This window comes from Arvicola amphibius, chromosome 1, assembly GCF_903992535.2.
Source record: "Arvicola amphibius chromosome 1, mArvAmp1.2, whole genome shotgun sequence".
Classification (NCBI taxonomy): domain Eukaryota; kingdom Metazoa; phylum Chordata; class Mammalia; order Rodentia; family Cricetidae; genus Arvicola; species Arvicola amphibius.
In genome coordinates this window covers 149,468,671-149,490,623 of record NC_052047.1, presented here as the reverse complement: position 1 = coordinate 149,490,623, position 21,953 = coordinate 149,468,671, and the positions used below count along the sequence as shown (strand labels likewise).

General features: G+C 55.7%; 2 protein-coding genes across 2 annotated transcripts; one reads left to right on the top strand and one right to left on the bottom strand.

Annotated features, from left to right (window-relative positions):
* Nucleotides 1-620: 620 nt before the first annotated feature.
* Nucleotides 621-3,902, bottom strand: Ap5b1 (adaptor related protein complex 5 subunit beta 1). Its single transcript, XM_038336508.1, has 3 exons — nt 3,836-3,902; nt 3,294-3,465; nt 621-3,192 (listed from the first exon to the last, which is right to left on the bottom strand). The coding sequence occupies exons 2-3, from the start codon at nt 3,441-3,443 to the stop codon at nt 712-714; spliced, it is 2,631 nt and encodes an 876-aa protein (XP_038192436.1). The 5' UTR covers nt 3,444-3,465; nt 3,836-3,902; the 3' UTR covers nt 621-711.
* An 8,386-nt stretch (nt 3,903-12,288) lies between these two features.
* Ovol1 (ovo like transcriptional repressor 1) lies at nt 12,289-21,265 on the top strand. The gene is made up of 4 exons (XM_038312864.1): nt 12,289-12,388; nt 18,417-18,634; nt 20,560-20,749; nt 20,970-21,265. Exons 1-4 carry the CDS (start codon nt 12,289-12,291, stop codon nt 21,263-21,265), a joined length of 804 nt encoding a protein of 267 aa, XP_038168792.1.
* The last annotated feature ends 688 nt before the right edge of the window (nt 21,266-21,953 follow it).

Genomic DNA, 21,953 nt, shown 5'->3' with positions numbered 1-21,953 from the left:
GGAAAGTCATTTAACTCCTTCGGCTGGAGATTTCCTCAGTTGTGGGGGGAGACCTGCAGAGTTGTGGCAAGGATGGCATGAAGCAACGTGTGGAAAATACCAGCCTGCCCTCGGTGTATCTGCATCCTCAGAGTCTTGTACATTTGGAGAAAGAAGCTGGAGAGCATGTTTCTATCTGAGAGGATTCCTGAGCACAGACTGGGTTTCCTGGGCATAAAAGTTAGGCTTTTACAAAACCACGTGGGCCCCTCCATCTGCTAGAGCCTTGCTGGCACACGCTCTCTACAGGTGGTTCCGACCAGAACTGCCCAGGAAGGGGCCATCGAGTCACCAAACTTTCTCTCCGGAGTCCAGGCTGCTAGCCTACTGTGCCACGGAGTCTTAGCTCAGCTGGGGTGGTGCGAGGAGGCCCAACTTGAAGCTCCAGTAGCCTTCACACGAAGACACAGTGATCTTGGGCTAAGCCAGACCTCATGGGAAACATATTGTTCGGACTGTCTGAGTAGGGATTGTGGAGGGCTGCAGGACTGGGACTAGCCTGGATCTTTTGGGGGGCTTAAGACCCAACCCCAGAAAGTCTGCTCCTAACAAGGGTTCAAAAGAAAACAAGCCAGCGAGTGCTGTCGAACAAAGAGATTTTATGGGGCAGGAGCTACAAGAACATGCTCCTTCAGCAGTCCCTTGAACCAGCCCCCAGGAGCATGTCCTGACTCAGCGGGCTGCAAGGCCACGGAGGTAGTCCCCTACCAGGGGCAGCACGGCCCAGTTGTCAGTCCTTAGGGCCACAGGCACACCATCCACCTGAGCTGTCTCCAGCCGCAGCAGCAGCATGGAGTCAGGGGGCAGGCGAACAGCTATGAGGTAGGTGGTGGGGGGCTGAGCCACCACAACAAAGGGCTCTAGATGTTGGGACACCAAGGCCTCCAGACCCTGTGGCCCAAGTGGGCACCACATACGACTTTCTACACCCTTTGGCAGGCAGGAGTTCCAGAGATCATCAAAGAAACACACCTCAGAGCCTTTGGGGAGTTGGGGGAAAGGCAGGAAGAGGTCCGCAAAGTTCACGGACAAGGGTGGCAGGTGAGTGTGGCATGTGAGGCCAGCAGGTGTAGTATAAAGGGCCTGGACATGTAGGCAGGCAGGGGCTGGGCGGCGGGGCCGTAAGGGCAGGTACAGAGGATGGGCAGGTCGTCCCGGACACAAGCAGGGTATGTGGACAGCCTCCAAAGGCTCATAGAGCTGTCCTTCCACACGGAAGCGCAGCTCCAGACAGTAGACGGGCCCCTCCACAGCCTCCACCTGCAGAGGCAGCGACAGGAGTGGGCCTTTGGCCTTCTGAGGCCCCACACGCAACCGAATCGGAGCTGGAGTCTCCTGCACCATCAGTGTTGATGCAAAGCCCTGGTTCTCAGCCACTAGAGAGGAGGCCAGGGCAGGTGCAGCAGGAGAGGGGCCCAGGGCCACGCCCAGCTTGGGACTTGACAAGTGGGAAAAGAGAATGTAGTATAGTCGGGCATGGTCCCGTCCATCAGCATCCTCTAGCTGTCTGGCCAGTACCTGCAGCAAGTCTGCCAGGCCATCTCCCGCGCCTGTCCGCAGCAGAGCTCGGCATACCCGCAACAGGGCCTGTTGTAGGCCCCAGTCCGTGCAGTGTATGGCTGCAGCCTGTAGGAAGCTGAGGATGGCACCCTGAGCATCTCCTTCCACCACCTTTGCCAGCATTTGCAGGTGCCAGCAAAGTGATTCGTTCTTGCCTGGCCTGGCTACCACCTCTTGTTGCAGCACTGCCCTCAGGGGCTCTCTCAGCTCAGGGCTTACCTGATCTAAGAGGTCCACAAAGTGGGGAGCCAGGGAAGGCCGAGCTCGGTATAGCTGGGCCAGTCCATGGATCAAAGATGTCCGTACTATAGGCTGCCCAGGCAGGCACCTGGCAATGAGGTATGAAGCCTGGAAACAGAGAGTGGCCAAGGCCTGGGGACCACCATCTAGGGCTGCCCTCTGCTGCAGGCCAGCCATCAGCTCCTGCAGGTACCCCTGTGGGCTCTGAACCTGGTCTTTCTCTTCTTCCTCGGCATCAGCACAGACCAGGCAGAGCAGATGCAGGCGGGCCAAGAGGACCATCGGGTCATGCAGGAGACTGGGCATGAGGCCCTGGCATAGCTGGGGACCCAACAGCAGTGGGGCGGCCTCTTCCCCTTCCGGACCTAGTGGGCAATTCTCTGGGAAGCGCAGGAGGCACTGCAGGTAAAAGAGGTGTATCGGTGAGGGCAGGGCCGGGTGCTGGGCCACCAAGGTCAGCCTGCGGATCAGCAGGGCTTCGTCCTGAGCAGTGAACAGGGCCTCGCCAAAGGCCGCCTTGAGAGCCAGGACTGAGTGCAAGAGGGTGAGCTGTGCTGTGCCCAGCAGCCGAACTAGCTGTGGCTTGAAAAGCACCGGTGGCTGTCCCCGAAGACCCCGAAGGGCCCAGCCCAACAGCCACAGAAGCTGAGCCTGAGCCACAGGCGTGAGCAGGTAGGAGGTGTCCAGAAGCTGGGCCACTGCAGCCTTTAGCTCTCGGGCCTCCTCAGGGCTGGGCTCTAGCAATGGAAAGCCATGCTCCTGCTCAGCTGTGGGCCAGCTGGGTGCCTGGGGCTGAAGATGGGCACCCTGCTCTTCAGCTCGTGTCCAGTCCCAGGGACAACTCCCAACGGAGGAGACCCCAGTCACAAGGCCTTGCAGCCCAGACCCAGCTGTAGCCCTGGATGGTACCACCAAGGTGTTGTGCAGAACAAGAGCCAGCAGCAGGCTGACAGGCTGGATGGGACCCGTTTGCCCTAGGAGGCTACGCAGCACCGCCAGGGAGCCGGCCAGCAGCCCAGGCTTGCAGCGCTCAAGTTCTCCAAGGCATTCACATGCTGTGGCCTGTAGGTGGCGCTGTTCCGAGGCGCTCCCAAAGCTTCGTCCCATGTCCCGGCCTGAGGCTAAACCAAGCAGAAGAGGCAGCAGCCGGCAGGAAGCTCCCGAAGTGGGTTCCAGGGCACCTCCAGACACCAGGACTGTGGTTGCTGCCAAAAGCAGGAGCCTCCGGAGAGCTGAAGGTTTTGAGGGCAGGAGGATAAGAGTGTCCAACAAGGAGGTGGCAGCAGCCTCTGCGGCGGGTGCATCGGGCCACAGTTTGTCAGAGTACTCCAAGCTCAGTGTCAGTAAGGAAACCTAGACGGCAGATTTAAGAGGGACTTGTGAAGACGAAGCTCATCATGCAGTGGCAGGGAGCACGCATGTGGGCCGTAGCAGGGCACACGGGCAGTACCTACCTTGGTCTGCTCGCTTAGCTTTTCACTCCTTAGGTCACTCAGCAGGTCGCGACCCAAATCCTCACCTTCGGCACCTGCCAGGAAGGCCGATGGGCTGGCTCTGAAAGCCCCCAGGCGCTGGGTCCAGGCTTCACGACTCAGGGGCCCCATGGCCAGTCATCAACTAAATTCTCTGCAGAGGAAAGGAGCATCAGACCCTCGGCCGCAGACACGGCGGCGAGGACGTGCAAGGCCTTCACGGCCGCCAGAGGGCGCCCGGGTCCTCCACCGTCCCAGAGGGGGCTGCTGTCACCCTAGGGCCATCTTGCAGACCCCAACTGAGTCCCCAGTGCCCAAGGTCCCAAGCTGAAATCTGGAGGCTTCGGGGATGAGGCCGAAAGCAGCAGCCCAAAGCCCCTGCGGGATAGGAACCGCCGCGATCAGGGTGGGGGTACCCGGGAGGTGCGTGCCGAGAGCTCATTAGGCCGCCCGCCTACGAAGGGCACCGAAACCACAGCGTCGCCGGGGCCCCTGGCGCCCGCGGTAACGGGCCGGCCTCTCACCGCTTGAGTCAGCTGCCGCAGGCGCTCGGCCGGCTCCTTCCGGGCTGGCAGGCTGGCGGCGCGGGCCGGGGCGGGGCGCGCGGCGCGTGGGCGGCCGGGACCGGGCGAGCCCAGAGGCGGGGCGTAACGGAGCCTCCGCCTGCCACGCCCGCCGGGCCGGCAGGTGCCGACACGCCGGTTTCGCCAGGTCTGAGTAACTGTCTCGCTTTGCAGGCCCCCTGCCCCGAAACCGCCGCAGGCACGGGCAGAGGCGGGGTTTGGTGGGCCGAGCTCCCGGCCCGCTCCCCGATGGGGTGCGTTCCCAGGCCCTCGAGCGGAACGACGGCTTGGGCAGGCCGGGAAGGCCGCCAGCGCGTCCCCTAGCCGTCCCGCACGGCGTTCAGGACTGCGCGCTGCGGCCCGGCTGCTCGGTGCGGGTCCTTGAGCGGCCGCTGGGGGGCGCGCGGGACGCACACCCAGGGCAGAGCAGGAAGAGCCAGGCGCGGGTCACGGTGGGACCGGTCGGACCGGCGCCGCAGGGCTTGGCTTGGCGTCCTCCACGCTGACCGGGCTCTGCTTGGGGGCGAGGAGCCGGCGCCGGGGTCGCAGCCGTGTAGTAGCTGCTGACCTCTGCCCGAAGTCACGCCGATTGCGAATAGGGGTCGGGCAGGCTAGAGTACTGCGGGCTGGACGGGCCTTAAGACGCCGCGAAGCCGAAAAACAACGGGATTCTGACTTTGGATGTGCGTGTTGGTGGGGCCTGGAAGGTCACTCAGCTCGTAGCACGACTAACGTGGACTGAGAAACCAAGGCTTGAGTAGAGACCGATTGCTAGGGCCAAGTAGTGCGCTCCGTCCTGGAGTCCGGAGGGCTAGATCCAGGTTGTGCCCCTGGAGCTGGGCCTGTGGTTCAGGAGACCCAGACTGTGGGTATCCGTTGGCCGCTAGTTTCCAGGGCACAGAACTACTGGCGTCCTAATCTCGTTGCCCACCGTCCTCAAGCTTTCTGCTAGCATCTGTGACCTGAGCCCCCATTACTACCTTCTGGCAACTTGTCTGCCTCCCTTTTGGCTGCCCACGCCCCTCCCTACCCCATCCTGAACCTCCGCACTTGAGTGTGGTGAGGGAGAACCCTAAAAGGAAGGGTGCCTGGGCCTCTAGAGCAAGGATAGGAAAGTGGGGGATGGAGATGGGGGCGGGGAGAGGGGCAGGTCCAGCTAGAAGACCTGGTCGGGCCTCCTCTGGGCTCTGGCTCCACAGCTGACTCACAGGCGACAGCTCTAAACCACTTCCCTCTAGGTGCCTCAGTTTCCCCACCTATAAATTGGGAGTGATGACTCCTGTTCAAGGAGCTTTGGGGTGGGGCACCTGGCTAATTAGGCCTAAGATGAAAGAGGCCGGGATGAGAGCAGCCCTGGGCTGGGACGGCAGGTTGGAGTAGGAGCCTGTCTGGTTTCCCTGTCGGAGGCCCAGAGGGCGCTGATAACTGCAGGTCCTGTCTCCCAGCTAGCTCTCCAGGAGCCAAGAAGGATTATTAAATCCTGTTACAGTAGAGGAGAGAGGCTTCCAGGGGTCAGGGAGTCCAACTCTGGCTGTGTCCCAAGCTTCTGATGCTCTAGTCTCTGCCTCCCTGGGCTTGGGTTCTTTGAGGTGGCATGTGTGGTTTCTAGCACTTGATGGATGTGTCTTCCTAAACTCACCAGGGCTCCTGGCAACCCTGGGTACTGAGGGTGGGTGCCTGTCACACATGAACTTTCAGAAGCCCAGGAAAAAGAAAAGGTGTGGTCTGTTGCAGGAAACCCCAGAACCTCCTGCAAGTGGAATTGGACTCTGCTGCATGCCAACTCTGCGACTCTCGGGTCTCTTGATGTCCAAGTTCCTGAATGGGCCCTGTTCTCACCTGCCTGCCCAAGTGTCCTCTACGAAACAGTCTGGGCTTGCGAGAGGTGTCCTTGGTTCACCATCAGGCCTCCCTGAGCCAGTGACGTGCCTGGTCTAAGGAGACAGGAGCTCCCATTTGTTCCCTCACTTCTCGCTCCTCTGCATTTCTGTCCCTCCCCATGCACGAGAGTTTGCTGGAAAAAGGAAAAGTTAATCCTTGAATGGCCCTGGGCCTTGTATATATCTTTGAGTAGTCTTTGGGAATTTCACATCACGCACCCCAGTCCCACTCACTTCCCAGTCCTTCCATGGTCTGCCTGCCACTCTTGATCCCACCCCCCATTTTCTTATCCGGAAAAGAACTCCCTCCCCATAGCACTGGGTTTGTGGATACAGGGATGCTTCACAAAAGGAGTCCATGGACCAGAAAGCATAGTAGGTTGGGAGTGGAGGGTGGCTGCCAATGTGCAGAGTTTCAGTTCGCAGGGGTGTTTTTTGCTGGCTAGTTTTATGCCAAACTCGACACAAGTTAGAGTTATCTGAAAGGAGGAAACTCAGTTGAGAAATGCTTCCATAAGATCCAGCTGTAAGGCATTTTCTTAATTAGTGATTGATGGGGAGGGCTCAGCCAATTTTGGGTGGTGGTCCTGAGTGCTATAGAAAGCAGGCTGTGCAAATCGTGAGGCGTAAGTCAGTAAGCAGCACCCCTCCACTGCCTTTGCATCAGGCTCCTGCCTCCCGGTCCCTGTCCTGACTTCCTTTTGTGATGGACTATGGTGTGGAAGTGTAAACCAAATAAACCCTTTCCTCCCCAGCTTGTTTTTGGTCATGGTGTTTCGTCACAGCAATAGTAACCCTAGCTAAGAAAGCTCTGGACTTAGGGTGATGGTTGTAGAACTCCCTGGAGTCTAAAACCCCTGAATTATATGTTTTGTGAGGATGAAGGTTATAGAACAGGGATAATAATAAAGCTATTTAAAATGGTGTTTGTTGGGTTGGCTATGGTGGCAGACACCTTTAATCCCAGTTCTTGGTGCAGAGAAGAGTTTCAGACCAACCTGGTCTATAGAATGAGCTCCAGGCAGGCCCAGGGCTACACAGTGAGGCTGTCTTAAAAAAAAAAAAAAAAAAAAAAAAAAAAAAAAGATGTTACTCCCAACCTGAAATCACAGCCACTCAAGAACCTGAGGCAGAGGCAGAAAGGTTAAAACTTCAAATTGGTCTACAGTAAATCAAGGTCAACTAGGTCAGCTTAGCAAGACCACGACTCAGGAAGTAAGAGAGAAATGGGTGATAGAGGGCTTGCTTAGCATGACCAAGGTGTGATATCACGGTATGGTAAAATAATTTTAAAAAATGGTGCAGTAAATAGGGACCCTTGGGGCTGGGGCTTGCTGCACAAACATAAAAGCTGAGTATGGCAGGGAGCACCTATGACCCAAGTGCTAGGGAGGCAGGAACAAGAGGATTCTGGGAGCTCAGCCAGTCTAGCCAGTTCAGTGAGAGAAACAGAGAGAGAAGCAAGGAAGAAAATATGCATAGAGAGCAACTGAAGAAGATACCTGACTTCAGTTCCTGGCTTTCACATACATGTAAGCACACACACACCTTTAGTGTGCATACATACAAAAATAATATAAAAGAATATAAAAGATAAAAAGAAACAGGTCCTAGAAAACCTGATACTGGGAATGGCAATGACAAACCGGTAAAAGAAAATGTCACGGTGAAAGACAATACAAAGAGAACAGAATCTGGTGGTAGAGATGACAACAAGGGCAAGAATTTAGCTGGGGCATCAGCTCTAGGAAGAAGGGATGTTTGTCAGAAACCTGGATGAGGAGCAGTCAGTTCCCAGATGGGGAAAAGCATGGTCACAGGAGATACTAAGATGGGAAGATGGTGAAGAGCTTGGGGTGGAGGAAGGCAGTGCATTGGGCACACGGGGAAATGGCAGGAGGAACAGAACACTCGGGGCTCTGTCCATTGAAGGGAGATGGGGTATTGATTTTCACAATATCTATGGCTGATTGTGGGGCTAGCAGGGAGCCCAGAGCAGGTGAAGAATGTCAGGGACTTGGCCTAGGTGGCAGCTAGGGGAAGAGGGGTGGGGAAGAGAGAGGCAGTGATTTAGGGCTGTGGGGCTGTCATCTGGAGGCTGATGACTTCAACAGCAGAGACATAATGTGGAGTCTGAGCTGGGCCTGAGACTGGCAGATGGGACCTGTGGTTACCGTGGTGGAGTTTCACTCCGCTCTCTGGTACCCACCAAGAGCAACCAGCTCCACTCCACAGACCTTGGCCAAAAACTATCTCCTCTGCCATAGTCCCCAGCCTTTTGCCCTCTGGCTAGGGGTGGCCCCTATCAGGAGCTTTTCCGGTCTGGAAAAGCTGCTGGTTGGCAGGATATGGAGGCAGGAGGAACAACATGATCCTCAGCCACACAGGGAGGTAGAGGCCAACCTAGGATGTCTGACACCTGTCTTAGCTGAGGGGGTGCAGGGGAAGCTGCTCAGGTGGCTGGCAAAAGACCCCATCAGCCGGCCCTGAAAGGCTGCCCACTGCAGAGCTGCTGTCTCCCAGGCAAAGGTCAGAGCTAGGGAAACTGAGGCCCTGAAAGGGCAGATGACTTGGCCCAGATCTACAGGCACTGACTGCAGCTGTATTCTTTTCTGTGTCTTTTCAGTAGATATCTCCCATGATCCTTTGTGCTTTAGGCCTCCAGGTTCACAGCCCCTTCCACGTCTCCATCCTATCCTGGCTCCTAAGAACTTCTGTGATAACAGAAAGGAGTAGTTCTACTCACTATCCAGTGCCCTTCCTAACTCCCCAGGCTCCTTGGGATGAGGATTGAGCACCATATCCAGACAACCCACAGTGGGCATCATGGTCCTTGTTTGCTGCGGCTCCATTTCCCTTCATCCTCTTGTCCTCTATACCAACAGGTGATGTCATTCAAGACACTTGACTCATGGCTTGGTTTTCACTGTGACTCAAGCCACCATCTCTTACTTGGACCACTGCAGTAGCTCCAAACAGCCCTGGTCTCCTTACTGCCACCTCCCTGCTCCTACTCCATCCAGCATCACAAGTCATGCCAGGGACCCACCTTTCAGCTTCCCTCCTTCCCAGCATCCAGCCACCACAGCTGCACACACTAGATTTGTTTTCTACCATGGGCCTTGGCGCCAGCTTTTCGTTCTGATTATGTTCTTTGCCATTTTGTACAGCTGGCTCCCCTCTCATTCAGACCTCAGCAACCCACCTACCACCACCATAACACCCAGTTAATCCTTCCCTATTCTATGGGTTAGCATATGGCTTAGTGGGAAAATGCTTGATGAGTAAGAAAGAGGACCTGGGTTCAGATCCCCAGCACCCATGTGCCGTGGGATGGAGACTAGAAAATCTCTGGAGCTCATCGCTCACCCAGTCCAGCTGAAACCACGAGTTCTAGGTCCACTGAGAGGACCTAGCTTTTTAAGTTTTCTTTTTAATTTTTGAGACAGTCTCATAGTCTGGCTCCCTGGAACTCATTATATAGTCCAGGCTGGCCTTGAACTCACAGAAAAACCTGCCTCTGCCTCCCTAGTGTTAGGATTAAAGGCGTGTGCCACCATACCGGATGGAAAGACACCCTCTTAAAACATAAGGTGGAGTTGCTGTAGAGATGGCTCACCAGTTAAGAGCACCTGTTGCTGTTCCAGAGGCCCTGAGATCAATTCCCAGCACCCACCTGCCACTCCAATCCCAGAGCATCTGATGCCCACGTCTGGCTTTCTCAAACACCAGGCATGCATGTGAGACACAGACACACATGCAGACAAGACACTCATACATATAAAAGAGATAAGCAAAAATGTAGAGACCATTGTGTAGGTATTGCTATCCCACAGGAGCTGCAGCAGCAGAGAGATGGCACAAAGTCCCCAGTCTCCTGGACCTCACTTTGTTCGCTGTGACTCTGTACCAGCAGGGACACTGGACTGGCTGGCTTCGCCCAGTTTAGCTCCCCACCTGGCTTTCTGGACATCCAAACTAGTCTGATGAGAAAGCCTGGCTCTGTATCTAGGGTCACCTGTGAAGACTTCACATAGACTCTCCCGGGCACTCCCTGGGACCAGCCTGTCGGGATGGTACCACAAAAGAGCTCAATGCCTACTGTGGAAGCTGGGCAAGGTTTTAATTCCAGTACTTGGGAGGCAGAGGCAGGCATCTCCGAGTTCAAGGCCAGCCTGGTCTACAGAGCAAGTTCCAGGATAACCAAGGCTACACAGAGAAACCCTGTCTCAAAATGACAATAATAATAATAATAATAATAATAATAATAATAATAATAATAAATAATGAAGAAAGAGAAGTAAGCTAAATTCAGTTGCCTCCTAGACAATCCATGTTGCTACCCCAGGATTTATTGCTAACGATAAGCATACAGTAGTTGCTCACTTAATGTTAGTTGAAGGGCAAGGTCCAAGATCAGAATGAGAGGTGGATAAGGGAAGAGTGGATTATGACAGACAGCTCTCCAGGGACAGCAAGGGGAGGTGGCAAACCTTAATGGCCCTAAGGGTCACAGAACCTTCCCAGTAACTCTGTGAGTCTCCAGGAATAGAGAGTTCAGGCTCCTGGTCAATCTACTTCCTGCTCAGTGGGGTGGGGGGAGGCTGATGTGTCTCTCCTCACCCACCCATCTTCACAAAGATCCTGGGGAGATGTACAGGGTCTCTCCAAGTATCTCCATGTTTGAAATGTCCTCTGAATGCCTCTGAGTCCATCCTAACCACTTCCCTTTCCTTTTGACTTATCTTGCGCAGATGTGTGCGTGGCACCAATTCCGCAGTGTGTCTGTACAGGTGAAAGAACAATTTGTGGGATCAGTTATCCCCTTCTGCCATGTGAGTCCTGGGCGTTGACCTCGGGTATTCCAGCTCAGTGACAAGTACCTTCTCAGCCAGCTCCACGGCCTTCATTCCTTTGGCCTCTTGTTTTGTGTTTGAGGCAGGATTTCACGATGAACTTAGGCTGGCCTCTACCTTTCAGTTTTCCTGCCTCAGCTCCCCACGTGCTGGGTTACGACTTGTGCCTCCTGACTTTTGAACTGTGTGGATTCATTTATCAGACTAATTTCCCTCACAGTCTGTTCTAGCAAACATTTAACACTGTGAGAAAGTTGTACTGAGGTCTGGAGTCTAAAATGTTAGTAGCCTTTAACTGCAGGTCCCATCCCTGCCTTTAATAGGTCAGCCAGTAAAAGAAACTCAGCCACGGCCAAAGTGTCACAGTGAAGTGGTTGAATGAAGGCCACGGAACACTCCCGGGCAGTCCAATGGGGGTGGGGCATCACTCAAACCGGGCCCACTGAAGAACACAGAAGGGTGGATGGGGAGTAGCTGTTTGTTGAGTTCCCACCCAGGGAGGATACTGGTGCAACAGGCAAAGAGGACTAGATCAGACCTCAGCTGGGGTCTTCATCCCCTGGTCTCTCACAGATTTTCAGAATTCAAAACCGGCTATTTCTGAGTTTGGAAGAACGTGTCCGCCTATATGCCAAGGCGCTGGCCTCAATTAAGTTGGACTCAGGGCGGTTTAAACGCCGGCACAACCGGAAGGCAGGCTCGAGCTTTTTGGATTCGCGGGCGCTTCCGAGCCTCCTGGTTTACGCGCTCCTGCCGCCTTGCGTGCCTTCCCGCAGGAAGCCGGTGCCCAGCAAATACCTCTGTGCTGAACCAAGAATTGCTCAGCCCGGCCTTGGGGATCCAGAGCCGCTGGGTGCGGGCCCGGGCCGCCTGTTCCCGCCCGGCGGCTTTGTACCTCTCAGGGTGCCCGGGGCGCGTCAGGCTGGGCCCGGGCCTGTTGGGCGAGTTTTATGTCATCGCTCACGGAGCGTGCTAGCGACGGTGCAAATAACGTTGCCCTCCCTTCCCGTGCCTGCTCCTTCCGAAACTCTAGTTTGCAAACCTGACGACGCCGGGCAAGGGAGGTCCGGGTCGGGTACTGTTGGGTGTGGGTACCGGAGCCCGCCCCCCAAACCACCCCTATCGGCACCCCACCACTTCCTACCCACGTCGAGCCGCCCCGCCCGGGCCGCGAGGCCACCTCACCCGCAGCGGAATGGAAACCGGTTCGACAGGTAACAAATAGGTGGGTTGTCACCGTTATTTCCCAACGCATGCGCCATCGCGCTCCCGGCCACTCCAAGCTAATTAGATCAGATCAACACCCCCACCCCACCCCCGCCCGAGCCACCAACACACACCGCCGCGAGCCAATAAAGCGTGAACCCGTCCGTCCAGCTCGCACTTGAAGACTTCGCGAGCGGCCGCAGGGACGCCAGTCGAGCCAGGGGACGCTCGCTTAGCGCTTCTCCATCCGGGTGCACCTGGCTGCACCCGCTCTGCGGGCACCGGCGACCTTCGGCGGAGTTGGACGCTCCACGCGCGGTCCCTGGTACTCTCTTCCCTCAGAACGTGGGCACGACTCGGCGACTCCTTTCTTGAACTGTCCCCATTCCCGCGCCTCAGCCCCGCAAAGGTGGGACGACCACCTGGACTTGACTTACGGGAGCAAACCGCGCCGGTCCAGGAGGGATCGAAGATGCCCCGCGCATTCCTGGTGAAGAAGCCATGCGTTTCCACGTGCAAGAGGAACTGGAGCGAACTCCCGGACGAGGAGCGCGGCGAGATCTACGTGCCAGGTGAGGCACCGCGGGCTCCTGGCGCCGGGAGGGCGGGGCGCACGGACGAGCGGTCGGCGCCGGTCAATGCGCGTGGGAACGCGGATTCCCGCCGCAGGCCGACCCCCGGCGCAGAAGGAGCACGGTGAGGTGGATGGGGCTCCAAGCCGAGGCTCGGCCGAAGTCCCAGACTAGGGATCGCAGGCCCGCGCCGCCGAGGATGCAGCGGGGTGTGTCACGGCTCAGGGGACGCCCCCCACCTCCCACCCCGGGCTCTCGCACCGTAAATCCAGAAAACCTGGACTTTCTTTCATGAGGCAGTTGAGAATCACTGAAGCGATGCCACTTTGGTGTGGAGGGCGGGGGACTGGAAAGGAGCTGGAGTTTCCGCTAAGACTTGAGCTACATTGTAAAGAAAAACTTGGAGCTTTAGTCGCCCCCACAACACTGCTCGCTTAAAATAAGAGAGACGAGGTTCAGGGCTTCCCAGTTTCCCTGGCCTCCAGCCTGATGGTCCAGGAGTTGCTGAGAAATACACCTGATGCACCTTGCTTGCCCTTGAGACAAGGTGGTGTTGGGTCCCACCGCTGTTCACCCTTGGAGAGGACATTAAGCAAAAAAGAGAGTTCTGGAGCCCACCCCACACCTAAGGTACACACTCCAGGAAGCTGGTGTACCTAGTTTATTTAGGGAAGACGCCTTGACAGCCTGCGCGTCATCTTAGAATTAGTAACCGGAGTTGTCTTTTCCTCCAGCAGCATCTTCCTCCAGAGCCCTAGATACTTCTGCTCCCAATACAAAAACCCTAGATCCCTAGATCGGGAGGCAAGTGCTTTCTCAACTCCCCGCTCCCCCCGGCCTGGCCTTGGGGGTGGGGCAAGAGCTTACTGCCCTGTGCCTCCGAGCAGGGGTGGGGGGGAGGTGGTAATTAACCAACCGACTTTGACCCTTGATCTGCAGGCTCTCTGGCACCACCCAGGCTTTTAAGAAAGTGGGGGAATGAGGGTGGTGAGGACCCTGTGTGGGTTCTTGCCTCGATTTCCCTCTTGAATAAGCTGTTGGTGTTTTGGATGTGAGTGTTTTGTCTGAGACCTACCAGGATCCAGTGGTGGTAGGATGTTTTACAACTTTATCTCAAGGGGCTGTAAAGCTGTTCTGAAGGCTTCTTAAACAAGGCAATGGCCAGAAGGTCCTAGAATCCCCAGTGTGAGAAAATAGGAGGCAAAAAGGGAAGGGTGCCTCCTCACCTGAGGTATGGGCTTGGGATTTTGTGATTTCTGCTTGGCTAAGTGTTCTGGCCAATTGTCCAGTGCTCCACCTCCGGAAGGCCGGTGAGGGACACAGCCCCTTCCTTGCTCCAGCCTCCTCCCCAGCCTGTGTTTGACTTGCTGCTTAGCTGCTCCTTGGGATCTGATAAACTGAACTTGGACTGTGCTAAAGGTGAGCGGTATCTGAGCCAGGCTCAGAGTGCTGTTATTTTTAGTTTTATTTCACATCCCAATCAGTAACAGATCATATGTTGACTTTCACAAGGACAAAGATACTCCGCTTGTTCAAATCATTAAGACTTCCCGGGGTTAGCGCAGATCTGAGGGACACAAAGACCACAGACCTGGCCTCGCAGCCTGTCCCATCTAGGAGACAGGTGGCCTCTGGGTGGTCGCTGCCACCTACTACTGCTGTCCTGATGAGGAGACGTGCGGGTAGTCGCTCCCTCTCAGGATTGCCCAGGCTGGGAAATAAGCTCTTGGATGAATTTCCCCTCGTTGGTTGAGTGAAGAGAAAGACCTGTGGGTAGAAGTTACGGGACTCAGTTTTCCTTCTCTAAATTAGGTGGTCCACTGGAGCCGCAGTTTTTCCCACAGTTTTGGAAATGAAAAAGGGAATTGGCCTCAGTCCATGCTTGGGTGCCTCAGATGACTGCAGTGCAGGGGTGGGTTCTGTCTCCTGGCTGAGCCATTCCATCACCAGCCAGCCATGACCCCAGGAGCCGGCTAGGCACGTTTCTGTCACCCTACCTCACAGCTGAGAGCTGGGAGCCTACTATGGAGGACAGGCAAGTGAGGAAATGACCCCATTCCCTAGTGAAGACAGCTCAGGTTAGGGGTTCACTCGGCTCCTCTCTCCATCCACCATCTCTCCTGGTACCAGAGTCTGTTGGGTAGTGTGTTTACTCTGTGGTGACAGGAGGGATTTTTTTGTTTTGTTTGTAGGCTGAGGCAGGTACCCTTGGCCGGGGGTAAATTCCAGTCCTGAACTGTGGAAGGGCCGAAGGCGCTGTAGAGGGACAGTTTCTCTGAAGCTTGTCCTTGCTGAGTGAAGCAACAGTCAGGAAGGGACCTGGGGACAGACTGAGCCAGAAAACTGGAACTCCAGGAGAATTCCAGGAGCCTCTAGTAGGCTCTGAGGCCCCCCATGTCCAAGCCTCCCCGCTGGCAATAGTCTGGCTCGCTGGTCTGTTCTGGCAGCACATGTCCAAAGCTTGGCAGCTACGTCCAGGGCACACCTATAATCGCAGCACTTGGACGGGGCAAGCAGGAAGACCTGGAGTTCAAGGCCAGCTGCAGACACTTAACAGGTTTGAGGCCATCTGAGACCTTGTCTCAAAGAAACAAGTGAATGTGCTGAAGGCCTGGATCAAGCAGGCTGAAGTGCAGGAGTGCCGGTATTCCCTCAGACAACACAGCCCAGCCCGACACTGCTCAGAGTGCAGGGACTTGACCAGCTATTGTTGTTGTTGTTGTTTGAAACAGGGTTTCTCTGTGTAGCCCTGGCTGTCTTGGAACTCACTTTGTAGACCAGGCTGGCCTTGAACTCAGAGATCTGCCTGCCTCTGACTGTTCTTGCCAGGCTGAGTAGAACTAGATGAAAAGTCAGCTGTGCCCCCCACCCCCAGTTTATGTAGAGTGTGTGGGAAGGCTGAGCTTTCGTGAGCATTCTAGTGACTGCTGAGTGCACTGGGCAGTGAGGGGGGCAGCTAGCCAGGACATGCATAGAAGAGCAGCTGGAAATGCAACTGTCTTATCAGACACTGTCGCACAAGTTGCTCTGTGCCCAAGCTTGGAGGTCCTAAGGCAGATGCTGCTACGCTGTCCCAGAAAAGATGGTGGAGACAGTGCTCCAGGTTTGGGGAGGAGAGGAGGGAGCACAGCTTAGCCACTGTCGATATTGTGTCATCGTTCATTTTCAGCGCACAGCATATGAGAAGCAGGTGGCCCCCAGTCCGTGCAGGGTGACAGGGTGAAGGATGTCACACACAGCAAGTAGGTTCCTCGTCCATTCAGGGCCCCGCCCCCTGGTACGAGGCCGAGAGTTGAGTCTAACTTCAGCACAGACGCTGAATGAAAGGAAAGAATTGGGAAAGGAAGCGGCTCCTGCCTTGAGAACGCGGATATCCAGCAGAAGGGCAACAAAAGGCAAGGAGACAGGCCTGCTGCGCCCTGGCACGGCGGCGTCTGCCCACTGGCTGCTGCCGCTCCTTTCAGGTGATGGCTGGCTGACTCTAGGACTAAGAGAGCTGAACACAAGGGACCCAGCCCTTCCAGATGAGTGTGCAAGCCAGCCTAAAGCCAGCCTGGGTGTGCACACTCACGCTCGCACACCAGCACTTGTAAGGTCAGCTGGGGAGCCAGAAGTTCAGGCATCCATACGTCAACTTAATTTGCTCTCCCCAGAAAGCTGAGGGTCAGGCCTATGTGCAGCCCTGTCTTGAGGCCCTTTATGGGCGAGGACCTGGCAGTCTGCCTGGTATTTGGGCCAGTGACGGAAAGAAAGGAGGCCTGCGGAGGGTAAGGCCTTTTCAAATCTGGTCTGCTGCTCCAGGCCAGCTCTGTAGCATCGCCTAGGTAAAGGCAACAGGAGAGAACTTACCAGTCCCTGAGGGAGGAGGGAGAGGGCTAGCCGGGCTGGCCTTGCCACACTCGGTGGCTGTGGGCGGGGGCAATGAGTAGTAGCCACTGTGGCCACTGCCTTGCAGGAAATATCTAATTAGAGGGACAGAGAGGAGCACCAGCAAGGCGCAACCAGTTCTGCCTCCTGCCATTCAGTGGCACTCGGGATAGGTGGAGAGGATGCCAGCGGATACTCCCTGTGCGTGCAGCCCTGCAGAGACACATTTGTGGGGGTGGCAGGGAGACAGGTTTGGTGGGGTGGGTAAACTGAGGTAAACATCCCCACCCTGGCAGTCGTATTGGCCCTTTGCTCGGGTAGAGACAGCGTGGAGCGCCCATCGAGCCAGCTCTGTTCTGTCTGCTGTCCTTAGCAGACAGGTTTGTGTAGGAGGAAAGAAAGGCCAGGGCTCGTCCTCTACAGCAGACTGCAGGCCTTAGACTCCTAGCCCAGCCTTTCCTCCATAGGGCCAAGGAGCCAAGTGTGACAGCTCACCTCACAGGCTGATTCTCCACCCAGGCCATGTGGCTGGGCTGGCTCTCAGAAGTCTCCCTCACACCAGCTCCAAGTGACAGGATGAGGATGGTGGTGGTGACATTTTCCTCTACTTGGGCTGAGAAGCGGAAATTGTCATCTAGTTTTGGACTTCCAGCCAAGGCCTGTCTGGTGAGTGGGCACCAGAGTCACCACTACTCTGGCCCCACTCTCCTGGTCCTAGGCCTGGGTGTTACACGGGTCCCACTACAGGAGACTGGTCTCTGAGCCCGACACCATTCAGCATGGCTCAGAGAGAGGTGGTATGCCAGTTCAGGTGCCAGGCCAGGGCCAGGCGCTAGTGAATCAACTCCTGGAATGAGGTGGCTCATTAAGGTCCCCCCACCCCCTGGACAGACGGACGCCAGCGCTAGAAGAACGGGTTCTGGGCGGCAGGCAGACGCATTCTCCCTCTGTGAGACCTTTGTTGTGTTTTGAGGGGGCGAGAACTGGGCCTCTCCCGAAACTCAGGTACTTTTATATTTTCCTTCCCCCAGAAGAGGTGAGGGTAACGCCTGGGCCTGGGTCCTTGCTCTACATTGATATCTCTTGCTTGAAATACAGTATTCAGAGGGCATAGCTCGAGGCCCTGAAATCCTATTCTGAGTCAGTTGGATTCTTTCATCCTTTCTGTACAAGGCACCCCTCCTGAGTTTTTTTTTTTTTCCTTCTGAAACTAGGAAACTTCCTAATTTATAGCTTTTTAAGTACAGAGCTTAGGTTGTACTGACTAATTGGAAAATTATACTTCTTGTCCCAGCTCTGCAGGCCTTGAGACTTGCTACCCGTGTTTCTTTGTCCTATAAGGACTAGGGCTCAGGGTCCCAGCTCAGCCTGGTAGGCCTGGCCCGTTGAGTTCATGGTGTTTGTTGAGGGGAGTGGCCTTGTCAAAGGGCTGCCAGGTATCGGTGATGCCACTGCACTGCCGGAGGGCACCCAGCCTGACTGCCACAGTGAGCGGTCCTGCAGTGGAGCAGGGTTGTGTAAGCGCTGGGCAGGGCGCCCAGAGACTGTTACGAGCATCCACCTGCTGCTCCCTGGCCGCCTCCCTCTCCACCCACCTGGCCTCTTTGCTGACAGAGCTGTGCCCAGCCTGAGCCCAGGATCCTGATGGGCTACAGTAGCAGGGATTGGCCAGGTCAGGGAGGAAAGGCTAGGACCACCCAAACCCCAAAGGTCTGCCTGTAGAAGAGACCCAGAAGGGGCCCCATGGCCAGGAACCATTCAAGGGCTTGAATGAGTCTGAAGGAGCCTTTCCTGCCAGGTCCTCCAGTGGTGCCCTTTGTCCCCAGAGGAGTAAGGGCATGCTGGAATCCAGAGCGACTGGCCCAGGTGTGGCAGGCAGACACTTCGCAGCATAATTGGCAGGGCAATTCAGTCCTCCCAGTTCCGCTAAGAGAAGCTACTCAGGGGGCAGTGGCTCTTGGCTGGCGTCACCTGTAATTACCTGAATGGGGCAGGAGGGAGGTGCAGCATCTGAGGGCCTAGGGGCCTGCCCTGCTCTGCCACATGCCTGCAGCAGGAGGAAGGGAGGCCGCAGATTCTAGTCTTCTTGCTTAGGAATCTTCCTGGAACTCTGATGGGTCTTTTCTGCCCACCCTCATATGGCTGTTCTCTCTCTCTCCAGTCAGCCTGGGCTTCTGTCCACCACCACCCTACCGGGAACCAGAGCCATCTGTGGCCGAACCCCCTTCTTGCCCTCTGGCTTTGGACATGAGCCTTCGGGACTCCAGCTATAGTGTGACCCCAGGACCTTGCGTGGTGGCCCAGCTACCCCCTGAAGATGTGAACCATCTGACAGATTCCCAGAACAGAGACCAGGGTTTCCTACGAACCAAGATGAAGGTAATAATTTTCATTCTTTCTCAAGGTCCAGGGGCATGTGTAGAGGCCAGGTCTAACCCACAGATTAGGGGCACAGATATGACCCAGGGGACCAATCCGAGTCGTGGACTGTGACTTTTACAGAGACTCACTTAGTTGGAGCACACAGAGGAAAGACACACATAGGAAGTGAGGTCATCCAACCCTTTGGAGTCTCTATCAGCAAGTGATCGCTCTCATTTCTGGCTACAAAGCCAGGAGAGCTAAAGAAGAGCTGCACTTTTACACCAGGTCTCAAGGTGAAGAAGCTGGAGCCAGGCCCAGCTGCATCTGTAGAGTCCCATATGGGCGGCAGGGAGCAAGAGGTCCGGGTCAGTGGGGTAGTTTGCTGTTCCTTAAGTATACGGCAGTGAGCAGGGTGTGCACGGGGCAGGGGCAGCGCACACCCCACCCTCTCTCCTGCTCTGTAGCACCACATGAGGCAGTACAGATGGCTTGTCACAGAGGAGAGGAAGCAGCCGGCTGCCCGGGCTGGGTGGACACTCCCCAAAGCCAAGGCCTGGGAGCACCTGACAGCGGAGATCTAGCAGAAGGGTGTTCTTCTGGGGCCATCCCTCATGTCAAAAGACTAGCTATGGCTGGAAGGACAGTTCTGTCCCTTCTCTTCCTACCTGCAAAGGCCAGGGGTGGATAACTGGGGGCTGGCGGCAAAGAGGCTGTGTTGGTCTCTGTCAACCGGGGCTCATCCTCCTTGCCAGGCCTTCCTCTACCCTTCAGATCCCTACAGGGAGGGAGAGTAGAACACAGGACAGGACAACATAGGAGACAGGACATAGGTCCTGAAACTCATTCTGTAGATCAGGCTGACCTCAAATTCACAGAGATCCACCTTCCTCTGCCTCCCAAGTGCTGGGATTAAAGGCATGCGCCACCACTGCCTGGCTCAAAGGATCTTAACTGGCAAGAGACCGGGAATTCTCCGAATACCAAAAGCGAGATAAAGGGAGGGGTGCCAGTGGAAGTGTGGTATGACAGATGTCCAGGATCTCAGGAGGAATGGCTAGTGGCAGGCCCCTTGACAGAGCCCAGTCAAGGAAGAGACCTGGCCACTCAGCCACACCTTTGTGGTCACACCTAGAATGCTGTCACAGCCGCTCTAAACAGTGTCTAGTGGTGGCACCAGGGTGTGTCACATGACCCAGACAAGGAGCAGGAGGGTAATAGAGATTGAGTAAGACCTGCACCACGTAATGGACAAGAAATCATGACATTAGTCTTTCCACCATTGCATAAATTCGAAACTTTCCATAATTAATAAAGAAAATGATGGAGCTGGAGAAATGGCCCATCAGTCTCCCAGCCTCCTCTAGAGGCCCTGGGTTCAAGTCCCAGCCCCCACAGCACCCTCACAGCTGTCTGTAACTCCAGTTCTAAGGGATAAGACTTCTGGCCTCCACGGGCACTGGGCAAGCATGTGGTGCACAGGCATGAGGCATGACATATATATGCAGGGAAAACACCCATAAACATAAAATAATTTTTTATACAAAGAAAGAAAACTATTTCTAAGGCTGGAGATTTAGCTCAGTGGGCAGAGGAAGTCCTTTTGTTAGCCTTGCGCTAACAAAACCCTGAGTTCAACCCTAAGCCCCTCGCGGGCCAGGCATAATGGCAAACTCCTGTGACCCCGGCACTTGGGAGATAAAGGCAGGAGGATGGGAAGTTCAGGGTGACAGCCTCAAAAGGGGGACCCAACAGGAAGCTGGGCCAATACCCAGAGGTTCTTTGCATCTCCTCTTAGCAGATGTTACATCACAGGTTATTGGCTCTGGAGGGTGGGCCTGCTTTTCTTGAGAGTATTGTGGGGATGGAAGGGAGCTGGCATATCTGCCAGACTATAGCGCTGATTTCTAGATATCTGCCACAAATACTGTCCTCACCCACAGGTGACCTTGGGGGACAGTCCAAATGGAGACCTTTTTACCTGTCACATCTGCCAGAAGGCCTTCACCTACCAGCGCATGCTGAATCGACACATGAAATGTCACAATGACGTCAAGAGGCACCTCTGCACATACTGTGGAAAGGGCTTCAATGACACCTTTGACCTCAAGAGACATGTCAGAACCCACACTGGTAAGTGAAGTCTGTCCAGAGGGCATGCCTCCCACCTGCCTGGGACCTGGGAGGCACGGCCTGAACCTTAGGGCAGAGTCCTGAATCCATAGACAAGGACTTGATTCCCAAGTCACCTGGTTACTCGGCACTCAGGTGTCCTGAGCTCTGTGTGTACAGATGCTTCGGACAGGCTCCACAGTCCCTATCAGGTCCTGATGCCGCCCCCTGTTGTCCACAGGTGTGCGGCCCTACAAGTGCAGCCTGTGTGACAAGGCCTTCACCCAGCGCTGCTCTCTGGAGTCCCACCTCAAGAAGATCCACGGCGTGCAGCAGAAGTACGCGTACAAGGAGCGCCGGGCCAAGCTGTACGTGTGTGAGGAGTGCGGCTGCACCTCTGAGAGTCAGGAGGGTCACGTCCTGCACCTCAAGGAGAACCACCCCGACAGCCCACTGCTACGCAAGACCTCCAAGAAAGTAGCTGTGGCCCTGCAGAACACTGTCACTTCCCTGCTGCAGGGCAGCCCCCACCTCTGAGCAGCACAGGCCTGCAGGAAGGACGGGGTTCACTCCCCACTGCCTAGCGGGTTCACCTTCCTGCAGCCTCTTGCCAGAACACCAGGGATCAGGACCAGAGCCCTAGTGCCTCGTGCCAGGCACACCTGCGCACTCAGGCACTGTCTTGTGCTCACTTTGGGAAGTCTGTCTTACAGGCAGGGCCCTTCTGAGCCTGGGACGATGGGTGCCTATGTCTGAGCGGGCGCGAGGCCAAGTGATTAGAGACAGCTGCTTACAGAGCCAGGCCTTGCTTCCTTGTGGCAGGACACTGGAGATATGTCGAGAGGCGTGCTGGAGTATAAGCCAGGCAATGGATCCCCGTGGACTGCAGAGCCAACCCCAGCAAAGAGCATCCCCGCGACCTACTGCGGCAGTGGGGCTGGCGGCGGTGGGGCTGGCGGTGGCTCACATGCCTGCAGGGCTAATTCTCAGGGTTCCAAGGGCTCTGCCTTTTCATCAGAGCCCCACATGTGTACAGCCATGTGCATGCTTGCGTGTGTCACACGGCTGTCTGTGTGATTTCGTCTGAATGTGCACTCATGGCTTTCCACATCACCTCATTCTTAACAAGCCAACTACAAGGTGCCAAGGAGGTTTTATTGCCTTTTTAAAAAAGATGACAAATGTACAGATATTAATATATTTTTGGTGCCCACAGTAAGACTGT